Raw genomic sequence first — 16,770 nt, 5'->3', positions numbered from 1 at the left:
TTTGCAAATAAGGTCTCACAAATAGCTACAACTCTATCCAGAGGATTGTTGTCCAGGGCAGCAGGAAAAATTCCCTTTGGGATTTTTACCATCCAGCTGAACAGGCAGATGACCCCACTCATTACAACTGACCCAAAATGTTTAGGCAAATTACACTTCTTTATAGAAGCCATTTCTCTGATCCAAAAATCTACAAGCGTGCACTTGCTTTACAGAATCACATGCTTCTGGTCCAACAGAAATAAAAAGTAACAGTTATACACGGGAAACATTTAACATGTACACTATCAAATAAGTGTATTTCCTAAAATATATAACGCGTGGCCTTTGGATTAGTTCTTGCTTTGTGTTAAAAGTACATGTGGATAAATATATTCAACTGGAGATAGTAAATCTCACTTTAATTGGCTTTATTTATTTTAAAATAAATTAATTCAACTGGATTAGAACCATGGATTGATAAACAGTACATTTTTTAAATGAAATGCAGACTGCATCCTTTGCATGTTCTTATTCACTGATGCTGAGTAACCACATGGTAATTAGCTGTCCAACATATTAATTCAATTCACATTATTTTCAATGAAAAAAAATCAGAAACATTCAACAATGCAAAGCATTCTTCAAATAGTTGGATCAATGTTTATTCATACAAAGCCAGAAAAACTGAGTCTTTGATCACAGAAACATTAACTACTATAAGATTATATTTCCACCTCAGATGCAGCAATGACAGAAGATCCTAATTCAGAATGATTTTTCCCTTCAACACACATTTAAGAAACTGATTAGGCAGAATGTGATTTAAACATGAACAGAAGACTTAAAAAAAAGACTATTCCTTTAATGTGCTGGTCTTAACACATACCATCCATCACCAGCTCGATACAATCTAATCATGTTTAACCTTATGCTAAAAAGCAGATATCAACATTCCAACTTCTCAAAATCTTGTCATTCATTACCTTTTCATTCTCCAAGGTTTCGACGTGAGCACCTTTAGGAAACCTAAAGGAATGATAGAAATGCACAGATTAATTTCATACCAAACAGTGTGCAGCAAACTATTGTACATTTCACTTTGAAGTACAGCAGGGAAACATGTTGATTCCAATATCTGTCTTCAATCTAGGTTGCATTTTAAAATCCAAACATTAATGTACACAAGTGGCTCTTTAACGAGGCCTTTAAGAATAGAAGCAAAAATGACAATACAATTGGTACAGTCTCCCTGAACTACGGAGCAGGGAAACAAAAGAAATCCACACTTGCTACTCCTTATTTCTATCCAATGAATCCTTGCTGAATCAAATTACAAGTTTGCATTCCACTCATGGTTAAAATGCACACATTAAAAAGTCCTAATTTAAACTCAACCAATTACTCAAATGTCTATTAGAGAATCGTTACTAAAGCAAGACTTGAATTTAATAGGCATCAAACAAGCTTATATGTTAAAGCTATTCAAATTCTCCTCTTTGAAGTTTTTAATGGTAAATAACCTTCCTATAAAACAGTGGATCAAATAGGTCTGATTCAATATTGTATCCCCACCTGGTAAACACATGAACAAGAAACTATTGTGACTTACTTCCAATTTAAGGTCTGGTAAATAAGTTTCCTCTGAAACCTTTGAATAGAAGATATTAAAATATTAATATAAGATTTAATAGAATGGAACAACAAATTAGATAGATTTTGGTTATGAAAAAATCTCAGGACACAATATATTGTTTGTGACATGACATATGTATGTGACTGCCAGGATGATGGAAGGCGAAATGGATGGACCTTGGTCTTCTTTTGCCTAGCAAATAATTAAGTTCGTAAGTTATACAGTCGAAATAAACAAACACATACACTTGGATTATTGTTGAGTAGTGAATAACGCACTACTTCACCCAATATGTTCATTGAATTAAATTGCTTTGTAAATCCAAGTAATTTAAAAACACGTGTGCAGTTTACAACTAGGCTTGCTGATTTTTGATTTTAAGTACTTATCAGCTTGTCCAATTTTCTCCAAAATGAGGAAAATGAAGTCTGATTGCTAAACCTTTTTTAAAAAGAGTCTTGAAACATTTGGAGCTACAAACATGGCTAATTTATGGGTCTCAAGATCACCATGGACATCAATATGCGGACAGCACCCGAACATCACTATAGAGTATTAGCAAGTGAAGCAGAAATTTGAAGAAATTGAGGGAAACGTTTAATTGAGAGTTGAAACCAAGTGGTCCAACTAGTGGGGTAAGCAGTACATGCTGTGCTACAATATGCCTTAGTGCCTCAGACAAGGGAGAAGTTAGCCAGGGTTCTCGTTTTGTGCACTTAGCCAGTGGCCCCACCAAGAGAGGCAATGCATACAGGAGCTGAGGAGAGGAGAAACCTGGCAACAAACAGGAAACCTCATGGCAATTTACTATCTACAAACATTCAAAAATGGCCACTTACCCTGTGCATGGCTCCAATTCAACACTACCTTCATCATCTTTCAATAGATCTTCAACTTTCTCACTGAAAACATTTAAAGTTTAAATTGTTTAGATCAGACATGCTGAAACTGTTCTAATACCCTTATAGTACATCCACGATTCTTTGATTTATACAGAAAGCGAGTTAAAGCACGGTTAAGTTAGCTCAACAGAATTTTATTGTAGCTTCAATGAAATCCACAACCCTCGGCATTAAAACTTAAACGGCTATGATAAATATCAACAAACACTGCTATGAGATAACAAACATTAATCGCACTTAAACTACACATGCTAGCAGCCACTTGTAATGAAGTTAATGTAAAGTGCACGAAGAACCAACCTCTGACTGCTACTCCTCAAATAGTCAGAGCACGTAACTTTGTTGTCATCAGGTAGAAAAATAGTGACCACGAGCACAGATCCTCACACTTTACTCCTTCATTCTCTGGCACCTCCCTATCTCTCCAATCTCTTCACTCCCCATTCCACCACCCAGCACCTCCGCTCGACTAGCACCAGCCTCCTGCTCGTCCCTCGCACCCTCTGCCCCACCATCAGAGGTTGCACTTTCAAACTCTACACCCCGAAACTCTGAAACTCTCTCCCTCAGTCCCTCTGCCTTGCCCCCTCTCTCCCCTTTTTCAAGTCCCACCCGAAAACCTTCCTCTTTGACTGTGCTTATGGCCACCCACCCCCGGGTTCGGAGTCAGGATCTGTCACTCTTAAGCGCTCTGAGACGCTACCCTGCATGAAGGGCGCTATATAAGTGGAAGTTGTTGTTTTCTTATGAGAATGTCAGCAAGACAGCTCTCCTGATTGGCTCGTGCCAGCACCTCTGCACCTCAGGCCCTGGCAAAAACAGTATCCATGGATGCACACTCCACCTCACCAAGCCAGTCAGGAACCTGGGCATCTTGTTCGATCCTCAACTGTCCTTTCTCCCCCATATCCATGCCATGACCCGCTCTACAACTCCGCCACTGCCTCATCACTCAGGCTGCCGAAACCCGCATTCGTCAGTTCAAAGCTCAACTATCCGCGCTTATTGGCCTCCCCAACTCTTTCCTCCACAAGTTGCAGATCATCAAGAACTCTACAATTTGTGTCCTCTCCCTACCAGGCTTCGTGACCCCACCACACCATCCTCGCCCGACTCCACTGGCTTCCCCATCCCTCAGAGGATAGAATTCAAAATCCTCATTCGGATGACTGACTGACTGTTCCTCCTAACGTGAAAGGCGCTTTACAAATGTAATTTTGTTATTGTCGTTGTTGGGAGTTTCTGATCTATTTCAACATTTTTGAAACGGGAAACATTTTTTGGTCGCTTTAATCATTGCATTTGATATCGCGCCTTTCACGTGGGAAAGAAAGTACTTCACAAAATATACTGTGAAGTGTAGTGACTGTGTTTTGCAGATGGACATGGCAGCCCATTTGTGCAGAACAATGTCCCACAAACAGCCATGAAGTGAATAACCAATTTTATTTGGGGGATTGTTGGGCAGGACAGAGTGAACCTCCATTCTTTTTGCATTAGTGCCATGGGATTTTTGATGTCCACCTGAACAGTTAGATGGGACCTTAGTTTAACATTTCATCTGAAAGATGGCAGCTCTGGCAATGCAGAACACTCCCAGCATCAGAGTATCAGCCTAGACAATCCAAGTTCAAAGTACCAACCTGGGGCTTGAAACCACAACCCTCTGACTCAGAGATGAGAATGCTATCAACTGAGCTACGTTAACACAGGCTATAGATGAAATATACTATGAGTAGTATAAACTGCAAATACTCACAAAGCATGTTCAAAAATTTCGGCTGAAATGCCCTGTGAAACCATCCCTTTCCTTAGCTTATTTGCAATGATTACATTTCTGATCTACTCACACAATCTTCTCAATGAAACCTCGATGTTCTTCTGGAATCACGACTGGTCCTTTGGTAGCGTTTGGATAGATGAAAGATGGCGTCCCAGTCCCATTGGACTGATGTTGCTTTTCTTCCAACTGTTCCCGAAGCTGCCGTTCGTCTTCCCGATTCAAGTACGGGATTCCTGAGATAGAATGGAAACAATGTCAAACAATGGCCAGCTCAAAATGACTACATGCTACAATCTCTTTTCCTAACCTTACCATAACCAAAATAACAGTAATTTTTAACTGAAAACCTTTCGTTTTTACAAGGACCTAACTCGTCAACACCATTTCAGAAAAATCCAACACGGGCCTGGTATGTGGAATACACCAAACTTTTTTTTCAGATTCAGACTAACAATAAAAATACAAGGTGCGTCAGTAGAGTTGCTAGAGGCCTGGACACTGGACTTGTTTTAAAAGCAGCTTGATGTCGTAATGAGTGGACGATAGGGTGGGTGTGCTGGAGGGATGAGATCGGATGGGCCGAAGCGCGTTCCTCATCCAGACCAATCGTGTGATGTTGTGGATCGTAAGGTCGCCACTTCTTGCATGCTCCACATGTACATGAAGCGCCCTCATGTCACTTCCTGTGCCACTCTCGGTTTAACAATGGGAATGCATTTTCCTTGATTTGGAACAAATTGGAAAATCTGACGAATGTCAATCATTGTATTGATTAAATATTGTACACATTTCATTTTTAAATGGATTTTACAAACAGAATGCACCTTACAAACAGAATGCATTCCTTTCCTTGGATGTAAGAGTAATGAAAAATGAACTTAGCGCAAATGCCCGCAACTATACTACGTGGCAGGAAGTAAACTATTTGCAACGTATGTGCTTTCTATAAACATAGATAACTAAACCAGCCAAGCATATGAAGGACCCACAAGCAAACAGCTGAACAGTAGGAACCCACTGACATCAAGGTTGATGTACCTCTATGAAATCCATGTTAAAAACATAACATTGACTTTCAGGGAAAAAAAATCATGCCAACAAGAATAATTTAAAATTTTCATACGTGCAAATTTCTTTCTTACATTTGATACAAAGTTTATGAAAAATGCTGCAGAAATTCATTGGTTTGCAGGAGCAAGAATTTAGAACACATGCTTCACCTACCAGCATGAAAAACTTTGTTGAAGTCAAACCCATGATTTGCTAGAAAATCAATGCTTGAACTCTGAAAGACAAAATGAAGTAATGAGCATCCTTAACCAACAATAAAAGCAACAGTTTTGTCCAGGTGCCTTAGGTGTGACTTGGTGTGTTGTACTGTACTGTGTGGAAAGTTCTTGACCCAAGAAAAAGTTATTGAAAAACAAAACAGAACTACAATACCTCAATAACTTGAGTTTACCATATAATAATAATCCTCGCCTTTGATATAGCGCCTTATCACGTCCTTGAGACGTCTCAAAGAGTTTCACAGAATATACTGTAAAGTGAATTGACTGTGTCATTTGGATGAGAACAGTGGCAGCCAAATGAATCACTGGATACGGCACTACCAGTGCATGAATCTTATTGTTTGTAAGACACTTGAAAAACTGGCACTGTTTTAAATAATGACGTGACAAATGCAATAAACTGATGCAAGTTAGAGCTCAGTCATTTCTTTGATCATAATAAATTTCTTCACATGTAAACTAAACTTTATGAACCGGCAAATTGAGACATGCAATCCCATCAGCAAAGCGATACATTTCAGGTCAGTGAAACGTATTGGTGCTTTATCTACAACTTGGTGCATTACCTATTACAGGGCCTATTATGGGGTCCATAAGGTATCTAGCGAGGTGCTTACTAACCAGGTTTGGTTAGTAAGCACCTCGCTAGAAACCTTATGGACCCCATAATTATACCAAACGAGTGGTACATTTCTTGTTTCTGGGGTGGCCTAGCTGGCTTCCTATGCTAACAAACAGACAAAATTACCAGATTGCCAATGTCGCTCCCTGCAGATTGCCCACAGTAAGGACCGCAGAACTCACTTCTCAAAAGAAGTTCCTACAGTCACCTCCGCACTCCCCGATGTTGTGCTCTGTCACTAACGAGCGCTCTGGGATGCTATCCTGCGTCAGGGGTGCTATATAAATGCACGTTATTGTTGTTACCTGGCAAACAAACTTAACATCCGGCGAGGCTCTGGAAAGTGGCTTCGGGAAAACATAAAAGTTAAAGGTCTTCATTATGTGTCTGTAAAGAACAGAAAAAAATTAAAACAAAACTTTTTAACATTTTCAAAATTAATCATATTCATTGAAGACAAATGTGGAACACAAACCTACCTGCTCTCAACAGAATTGTACTTAAACGTGCAAAGACCAAACTGAAACAGCAGGAAGTCCATGGAGTGCTAAAAAACACAAGTTAGATTTCACTTTTTGAATATAAGGCACAGATGTTTCTTCTGAGCGTGGACATGGTTAAAACATGCAACAAAATAACCAACTCGAAGCTGGCTTCATTGAACATTTTCTTTGGTCTCTCCTGCTTGTAAGACTCCTAAAATGAGTTGGGCGATTTCAGCCCACCAAACCCCATTGGATGCAGCTTCACAGCACAAAATGCCCACATGGCATTAATAGCAATCTCACTTCAGCAGAACAGATGGAAGTGAGGGAATGCCACGCTGATACAGCAGGAAATGTCCTTCTGAAATTTACTTTATGGTTGGGGCAGTGTGCAATGTATTCACAAAGTCCTGTTAACCCCACATTTTTCTACAGCGCACTGACCACCAACTGAAACGTATGGAAAAATGATGATAATTATATTTAGAAGAACTTAATTGTATTCAGTACAAGTGTTTAACTGAATTTAGACATCCAGAAGATCGATGTGAGCGAGTGCCATCATTTTCATGGCAGATAATAATCCATCGCCATGTTCGAACATAAGGCACATGGTATCTTCTGTAACATCATGAAGTGACAATGCAAAATGCATTTCTGACAGCTTGTTTCAGCTCCTTAATATTCTCATATCACTGTTTTGTAACAGGAGGATAGGAGGACTTTGTCAATAACTGTGCAAATCTAGTAAAACGTCTGGAAAACATTTTACTGGTAGCCTCAACACCTGCAGTCACCTCAAGCATTTCCCACACACTAGTGACAGGCTTGAACTTACCTTTTTAAGCTTCTGATATCTTTCTTCTGGTGTATCCATTCCATTTGTCAATGTGCTCACTGATGGTCCATCGCTTATTCCTGAAAACAGAACACTGATTAGATGTATTTGAAAGGAAGCTAGATCTTGAACGATAACAACAACTTATAATAATAATAATCCTTGCATTTGATATAGCGTTTTTCACATCTTCTCAACGTCTTGAAGCGCTTCACAGAATATGCTGTAAAGTGAATTGACTGTACATTTATGTGCGAAACGCGGCAGCCAATTGCGCACAGCAGCGTCCCACAAACAATCGTGGATTGAAAATGACCAATTTATTATTGTTTTGTTTTGGAGGGATTATTATTAGGTGTGTGGAGTAAGGAAACTTGCCCAAGGTTTCACCCTGCCTGGAATTGAACCCAGGTGTCTCGCTTGCGAGCCGAGTGCTCTAACCACTGAGCTACAAGACTCCACAAACTTGCACTTATGTAGTGGCCTTCATGCGGGGTAGTGTCCAGAGCGCCTGACAGAGGCAGAGTCTGACCCCAAGCCAAGGGGAGGTGACCTTAAACACAATCAAAAAGGAAGGCTTTTAGGCGGGATCTGAAAGGGGAGGGAGGGGGCAAGGTGGAGGAACTGAGGGAGAGAGTTCCAGAGCATAATGGCTGAAAGCATGACCACCAATCTTTACATGAGGGAGAGGAATAGAGACGAGAGGACGGAGTAAGGAATGGGTAAAGACTCTTGTTATTATAATCCCGTTATCAACTCAAGAACAATTTCAATTAAAACCCAAGTATATTTCACTCACCTCTTGGGATTTGTTTTTGTCAACTTAATACAATAAATTGAGCTTCAAAAACCAATTGGACTCTAGCCTTAAAACAGTCTGCCCAGAATAATTTCAAATTGTCTTAAGTCAACTATTTGTGCACAGAAATAATTTTATTATATTCTTGGCCTGTGACTTGACTACTGTTTTTGTTGATTTTGCTGCTGCAGCTATACATTTAATACCTGTCATTTAAGAGGGAAAATTGTGGTTGTATCATAACCATAGACAATTTCAGGCACGAATTAGAACACTAAGGACAAGAAAATGTCAGGCATCTATCACTGTTTCACTGTTTCAGATTCAATTCAATTTTATCATTTGCCTTCCTCAAAATCCATTGCTCTCCCAAAGAGGTAAAACATGTCAAATGACATTCATTAATAAGGGATACTCTGCCAACAATACCTGAGAATTCCCCGTCAATTGCTAGGAAATCAGCATCTTCAATAGCTTCAATTACTATGCTAAGAGATTCCTTAAAATCTGTTGAAAGAAAGGAAAAGGTGGATGAATTGTTTGAACAATTAGGACATTTCAGAACAAAGACAATTCTAAAATTGTAAATGGCATCTTACGTTACAGCAAAGTGAAAGCACAGAGAGAATCCAGCCTATTCTACATTAAGTCCTGGCCAACAATCTTCCCAAATAAAATTGGTCACTCACTCACATTCAGGAGATGCCTTATCAACTAGGCCATCAGGGAGCATTACAAACACTGTTATTCAATTGTAAACCATGTTCAATTGGGGCCTCTTTACACAGAACCAAACATCAGTTTTGTGAGCAGATTTCCCTTTGCAGAAGAAAGCCATGTCAAATGCAAAGGTTATTTTTATTATATAAAAAAGTTGGTGATTATCCACCCATTCAAATTTGCTTGGAAATTTCTTTAAATTTGTTATTTTTGTGGGAATAACCCTGTATTTGCTGTAGCTCAGATGGTTAGAGTGCTCGCCTTGAAAGCGAGAGGCCTGGGTTTGATTACCGGCAAGGTGAAATACTGCACAAGTTTCCTTGCTCCACACGCCTCCATTTACCTAACAGTAACTAGGAACCCAGTCGTTAGCCAATTGGCGGATCGCTTTTCTGGGGGTAATAGTCTTGTAGCAATGCTTAGAGCACTCGCCGGGTTTGATTCCCAGCAGGGCAAAACCTTGGGCAAGTTTCCTTACTCCAGAAAAATTCCTCAAGAAAACAATAAGAAATTGGTCACTTCAACCCACGGCTGTTTGTGGGACAGACGCTGCTGTGCGCAATTGGCTGCCGCATTTCACCCACAAATGTAGTCAATTCACTTTACAGTGTATTCTGTGAAACACTTTGAGACGTCTCAACAACGTGACAAAGCGCCGCATCAGAGGCCGGTCATTATGTGATGGTGATGGTGAAGATGGTGATGGTGGTGAAGATGGTGATGGTGAAGATGGTGATGGTGGTGAAGATGGTGGGGATGGTGATGGTGAAGATGCTGATGGTGAAGATGGTGATGGTGAAGATGATGGTGGGGATGGTGATGATGGTGGGGATGGTGGTGATGGTGGGGATGGTGATGGTGGGGATGGTGGGGATGGTGGTGGTGGGGATGGTGGGGGATGGTGGGGATGGTGGATGGTGGGGATGGTGGGGGATGGTGGGGATGGTGGGGGATGGTGGGGGATGGTGGGGGATGGTGGGGATGGTGGGGATGGTGGGGGATGGTGATGGTGGGGGATGGTGGGGATGGTGGGGATGGTGGTGATGGTGATGGTGGGGATGGTGATGGTGGGGATGGTGGGGATGGTGGGGATGGTGATGGTGGGGATGGTGATGGTGGGGATGGTGATGGTGGGGATGGTGGGGGTGGTGGGGATGGTGGGGATGGTGGGGGATGGTGGGGATGGTGGGGGATGGTGGGGGATGGTGATGGTGGGGATGGTGGATGGTGGTGGGGATGGTGGTGGGGATGGTGGGGATGGTGGGGGATGGTGGGGGATGGTGATGGTGGGGATGGTGGGGGATGGTGGGGATGGTGGGGATGGTGGGGATGGTGGGGGATGGTGATGGTGGGGATGGTGGGGGATGGTGGGGATGGTGGGGGATGGTGGGGGATGGTGGGATGGTGGGGATGGTGGGGGATGGTGGGGATGGTGGGGATGGTGGGGATGGTGGGGATGGGGATGGTGATGGTGGGGATGGTGGTGATGGTGGGGATGGTGGTGGTGGTGGGGATGGTGGGGATGGTGGGGATGGTGGGGATGGTGGGGGATGGTGGGGATGGTGGGGATGGTGGGGGATGGTGGGGGATGGTGGGGATGGTGGGGATGGTGGGGGATGGTGGGGATGGTGGGGATGGTGGGGATGGTGATGGTGGGGATGGTGGGGGATGGTGGGGGATGGTGGGGGTGGTGGGATGGTGGATGGTGGGGGATGGTGGGGATGGTGATGGTGGGATGGTGGGGATGGTGGGATGGTGTGATGGTGGGATGGTGATGGTGGTGGTGGTGGTGATGGTGGTGGTGGTGATGATGGTGGGGATGGTGGGAATGGTGATGGTGGTGGGGATGGTGATGGTGGTGATGGTGGGGATGGTGATGGTGGTGATGGTGGTGGGAATGGTGATGGTGGTGGTGGTGGGAATGGTGATGGTGGTGGTGATGGTGGGGATGGTGATGGTGGTGATGGTGGGGATGGTGGTGATGGTGGTGATGGTGGGGGATGGTGGGGGATGGTGGGGGGATGGTGGGGGATGGTGGGGGATGGTGGGGATGGGGGGGATGGTGGGGATGGTGGGGGATGGTGGGTGGTGATGGTGGTGGTGATGGTGGTGGTGGTGGTGATGGTGGTGATGGTGATGGTGGGAATGGTGGGGATGGTGGTGGTGGTGATGGTGGGAATGGTGGTGGTGGTGATGGTGATGATGGTGATGGTGGGAATGGTGGTGATGGTGGTGATGGTGGTGGTGGTGGTGGTGGTGGTGGTGGTGGTGATGGTGGTGATGGTGGTGGTGGTGATGGTGGTGGTGAAGGATCACATCAAGTGAAAGGCCGGTTATTCTGTGGTTTCAGACACATTAACCCCCGGGAGGTTATGGTGTCTATATCGGGCCGCGGCCCCCCCTCCCCCCAGTGACGAGTCCCGCGGGGACTCAGGCCCGGGGCCCGAGCACGGCGGGGGGGCGGGGGCCCGGGGAGGGAGACCGGGGAGACTGGGGAGGGCGGGCGGCCCGGGGAGGGGGACCGGGGAGGGTGGGCCCAGGGAGACCCAGGGGGGGCCCGGGGGGGAGAGAGGGGGGGCCCGGGGAGGGGGAGGGGGGGGGCCCGGGGAGAGAGGGGGGGCCCGGGGAGAGAGGGGGGGCCCGGGGAGAGAGGGGGGGCCCGGGGAGGGGGGCGGCGGGAGCCGCACTCACTGTGTCTGGTGATCTCCATGATCGCAGCCCCCAAACCCGACCCCCGGCTCCGACCTTTAACCTCTCACCCGCCGCGCACTTCCGGCTCAGTCCTGGTCACATGTGGTTCCCTCCATCATTGCCCCCCCCGCTATTACTGCCATTATTACTCCATCACTGCCCCCCTCCCCCCGCTATTACTGCCATTATTACTCCATCACTGCCCCCCCCCGCTATTACTGCCATTATTACTCCATCACTGCCCCCCCCCGCTATTACTGCCATTATTACTCCATCACTGCCCCCCCCCGCTATTACTGCCATTATTACTCCATCACTGCCCCCCCCCCGCTATTACTGCCATTATTACTCCATCACTGCCCCCCCCCGCTATTACTGCCATTATTACTCCATCACTGCCCCCCCCCGCTATTACTGCCATTATTACTCCATCACTGCCCCCCCCGCTATTACTGCCATTATTACTCCATCACTGCCCCCCCCCGCTATTACTGCCATTATTACTCCATCATTGCCCCCCCCGCTATTACTGCCATTATTACTCCACTGCCCCCCCCCTCGCTATTACTGCCATTATTACTCCATCACTGCCCCCCCCCCGCTATTACTGCCATTATTACTCCATCACTGCCCCCCCCCCGCTATTACTGCCATTATTACTCCATCACTGCCCCCCCCCGCTATTACTGCCATTATTACTCCATCACTGCCCCGCCCCCGCTATTACTGCCATTATTACTCCATCACTGCCCCCCCCCCGCTATTACTGCCATTATTACTCCATCACTGCCCCCCCCCCCGCTATTACTGCCATTATTACTCCATCACTGCCCCCCCCCCGCTATTACTGCCATTATTACTCCATCACTGCCCCCCCCCGCTATTACTGCCATTATTACTCCATCACTGCCCCCCCGCTATTACTGCCATTATTACTCCATCACTGCCCCCCCCGCTATTACTGCCATTATTACTCCATCACTGCCCCCCCCGCTATTACTGCCATTATTACTCCATCACTGCCCCCCCCGCTATTACTGCCATTATTACTCCATCACTGCCCCCCCCCCGCTATTACTGTCATTATTACTCCATCACTGCCCCCCCCCGCTATTACTGTCATTATTACTCCATCACTGCCCCCCCCGCTATTACTGCCATTATTACTCCATCATTATTACTCCATCACTGCCCCCCAATTACTACTCTCTATTACTACCCCACAGCCTTCAATTACTGCAATGACTCCTCCCCATCACTGCCCCACGGCTTGCAATTACTGCAATTACTACTCCCTATTACTACCCCAAGCTCACAATTACTGCAATTACTAGTCCCTATTACTAACCACAGCCTGCAATTACTGTAATTACTACTCCCTATTGCTACCCCACAGCCTGCAATTACTGCAATTACTATTCCCTATTACTACGCCAAGCCCACAATTACTGCAATTACTACCTATTACTACCCCACACCCTGCAATTATTGCAATTACTACTCCTCATCACTGTCCCACAGCCTGCAATTACTACTGCCTATTACTACCCCACAACCTGCAATTACTACTCCCCATCACTGCCCCACAGCCTGCAATCACTACTCCCCATCACTGCCTGCAATTATTACTTATTACTGTACTGCAGCCTGCAATTATTACTTATTACTGTACTGCAGCCTGCAATTATTACTTATTACTGTACTGCAGCCTGCAATTATTACTTATTACTGTACTGCAGCCTGCAATTATTACTCCTTATTACTGTACCAGTCTGCTTTTATTACTCTTTATTACTGTACCAGACTGCCGTTTATTACTCGATATTACTCTTTATTGCTATACCACAGTCTCCTCTTTATTACTCGCTATTATCGTACCACAGTCTCCCCTTTATCATTGCACCACAGCCTGCCTTTATTACTCTTTATTAAAGTCCTGTTTATTATTTCTCCAGAGTCACTGCTGAGGGAGTGCTGCATTGTCGGATGTGCCATACTTCTGATGAAATAGTAAACCAGATGTGGCCAACCCATGGCCGGAAGTAGCCCACGGGGACGTCAAGAAGTGGCCCATCCAACATTTGCACTTGTCTCTGTGAATCTGTTTTAAATTAATATTTTGTTTCCAGTAGCTACTGAGTGGCGATGTTTATGGTGTTGCCACAAATGAAGAAATATTCAATCAAGAAAATTTGTTTTGTTGGACGACTAAAGAGCTTGACCAACACTGCGTTAAACCGAATGCTCTGCTGCCTGTTCAGTGGATGTTAAATATCCCCCTATGTATTACCATTAAACAAGATAAGATTGTTTCTCACAGTGTTCTGGTCGACAATTCCCCAGAAAAAAATTAGTCATTCGCTTCATGGTTGTATTATGTTTTAAAATAAAATTGTCTTTCAGGTCAAAAATAAATGCAATTTCAGGCAAGTTCTGGAAGATAAAGTGACAACAACAACAATAACAAACAACAAAATTACATTTGTGAAATGCCTTTCATGTCGGGAGGACGTCCCGTGACTACCTTCATGTAAAAAAAGCCATTTTTTCACTGAACTCAATCAACCGAATGTTGATATTTGTCGACCTTGAACTGCTGCAGGAAGCACTGATATTGAATCTTTGGTAATACATTGCTACTGCAACACACAAATCATAGATAATAAATGTCGCAACAATCCTCCAGATAAATTGGTCATCCACTCCATGGCTGTTTGTGGGACACTGCATTGCACCAATTGGATACAGTTCAAAGCAAGATCCATGTTAGTGTTCAAGAGGAAGCTGGATAGATATCAAAAAAGGGGGTAATATTCTGGGGTATGGGGAGAAGCCAACTAAACTGGGCTGAATGGATTGCTCTTTCAAAGAGCAAGCACAAACACGATGGGACAGGTGGCTTTCTGTGCTGTAGATTTCTTTGGTTTTGTGGGAGAAATTTAACAAGGAAAAAAATCTGCTACTTGGTGACCTGTGGAAGGATTCACTATTTACTGATCAAAACAAAAGTAGGTTATGTTGTTTGTCTGATTCCTAATTATGCTCATTTAATTAGAGACAATCTTCGACTGTTGAAATCCATTCACTCTGGAAGGTGTCACCGCTTTGTTATACAATATTCATAAAGATTTCAAATTACTCTCAGCACTCTGTACAAATTACTGCAGCTTTATATCAGAAATATTTATATTTTGCCAGTTTTAGTTTTACCTGGGATAAATGTAGATTAAAGCATTGCCATCTTGTGAACAAAAAGAACTTGACACAAAGTGAACATTTCAAGGTACATCAGAAACGTCTGCAGATTCAATGATTGGTAATTTGTGAGTTGGCTTTGCGGTGTATGAGTTGTTATCAGAAGATGTTAGACTTATATAACAAGCCGTAGAAGTTATTTTTGGAAAAGGAGATGTCTATATATGAATTAAATAACTGATTTAATGTTGCTGTTTGAGATTGAACTGTACGTGTTTGTAAAGCAGATCAGCAATTTGAAGAGCAATTGAAGCAGAAACAAAGCAGAAACAAAACAAGGGTTTTATGATATAAAAAATAACGTATGTAACAACAGTTCAAAGTATAGCATTCTCTTCAGATTCCTTCCGTCCTTGTTCAATTCAAAGAATACAACAACAAATTACATTTGTACAGCGCTTTTCATATCGGGAGGACGTCCCAAGACGCTGGATGTAGAATGTAGAAGAATGTACAAACTTCTAATTTATTACCCTAATTATTTTAAGAAACCTGAATCTTTTTTTCCTGTCTTACCATTAATTTATAATATTATCCAATTTTCATAACACAATATTCCTTCAAAAAAATCAACTCTGAATTCTTCCTACTGCCTGATCAAAAGATAGTGTAACAATCAACTTTTTAAAGCAATAATATAAATACAGTGTTTTATAATTGTACATACTTTTATATTTTGTACAATATTTTGGAGTTATCAAACTAGAGTTTACAACAACAACAACTTGGATGTATATAGTGCCCTCCACGCCGGACGGTGTCTCAGAGCGCTTCAAGGTAAGGAATCCCGGGGTCGAGCCAGGGGGAGGGGGAGGGGGAGGAAGGTGACCAAAGGCACGGTCGAAAAGAAAGTTTAAATGAACTATAGAGGCTAAATGAACCAGAGTACACTTATTCCCTTTGGGCTTAAACTTGTCTTTGTCTTGCTTATTGCTCTTCAAATTGCTGATCTAAACCTCTCTCTGTCTTGCCACTCTCACATTAACCTTATTCTCAGTAAACTTAACGATTCCGCTTATCCAGTTTATTAATTTATCAACTTGTGAACTAATTAAGTAAAATGCTGATCACTCATTTCTCCCAAGTTTCTGTACTACGTTGGCCATAATTACCATAATTTCATATTGCTTCACCAATTTTCAATCTACAATGTACCTTCTCACTGGTTCTATCTTAACAAGAAGCTGCCAGACAGTGTTTTCCACGGCAAGCTATGCAGTTTTAGCTGGTTTCATCCAGCAGTACCCCAGCGCACTCTGGGTACCCCAACGTACATTCTGAGGTCCATAAACCTTGGCTCTTGCCAACCTGCACCCAAAAACTCTCCGCAATCAGATAAGCAGAATGTGTCCCTCTGGGGAGAGAGTACACATTCCATTCCAAACACAGGAATTTCCATATGTGGGTGGAATGCATGGAAGTCTGGTCTGGTTTCGATATCTTAAGCACGGTAATAGGTTTCCTCATGAATCAGACAACCGACTAAAAAAAGTTATCTCAAACGTGTTTCAATTGTTGTTTATTTGTAGGCAAATTGTGTACTTGCCCAATTTTTATTTGTGGCAATTTTATAGGACATAAGCCATTAACTTTCATCCATAGACAGTCAATACACTTTACACACATGTTCTGCGAAGCGCTTTGAGATTTCTCAACAACGTGATAAGGAGCTTTATCAAATGCAAGGATTATTATTATTATTTTGTCTGTTTGTGGGGCTTGGCTGTGTGCTAATTACCTGTGGTGTTCCAGTCACTACACATATCGG

At 43.5% G+C, this 16,770-nt stretch overlaps 1 protein-coding gene across 2 annotated transcripts in view; it reads right to left on the bottom strand.

Moving 5' to 3' along the window:
* The window catches only part of parn (poly(A)-specific ribonuclease (deadenylation nuclease)), a 65,506-nt gene extending 53,687 nt beyond the window's left edge, over positions 1 to 11,819 (bottom strand). For both annotated transcript variants that reach the window (XM_042341073.1, XM_042341074.1), the window contains exons 1-10: positions 11,748 to 11,819; positions 8,766 to 8,843; positions 7,538 to 7,617; positions 6,694 to 6,761; positions 6,520 to 6,601; positions 5,525 to 5,585; positions 4,368 to 4,533; positions 2,455 to 2,517; positions 1,592 to 1,630; positions 966 to 1,008 (exon numbers count right to left, since the gene is read on the bottom strand). In XM_042341073.1, the coding sequence (XP_042197007.1) occupies positions 966 to 1,008; positions 1,592 to 1,630; positions 2,455 to 2,517; positions 4,368 to 4,533; positions 5,525 to 5,585; positions 6,520 to 6,601; positions 6,694 to 6,761; positions 7,538 to 7,617; positions 8,766 to 8,843; positions 11,748 to 11,766 (699 nt within the window). In that variant the 5' untranslated portion in view covers positions 11,767 to 11,819. The remainder of the gene's footprint in view (positions 1 to 965; positions 1,009 to 1,591; positions 1,631 to 2,454; positions 2,518 to 4,367; positions 4,534 to 5,524; positions 5,586 to 6,519; positions 6,602 to 6,693; positions 6,762 to 7,537; positions 7,618 to 8,765; positions 8,844 to 11,747) is intronic.
* Between the last annotated feature and the right edge of the window lie 4,951 nt (positions 11,820 to 16,770).

Source organism: Callorhinchus milii, unplaced genomic scaffold (assembly GCF_018977255.1).
Source record: "Callorhinchus milii isolate IMCB2004 unplaced genomic scaffold, IMCB_Cmil_1.0 Scaffold16, whole genome shotgun sequence".
Classification (NCBI taxonomy): domain Eukaryota; kingdom Metazoa; phylum Chordata; class Chondrichthyes; order Chimaeriformes; family Callorhinchidae; genus Callorhinchus; species Callorhinchus milii.
Note: the sequence above shows the minus strand (reverse complement) of the source record. Positions and strands in the feature narration are given on the sequence as shown.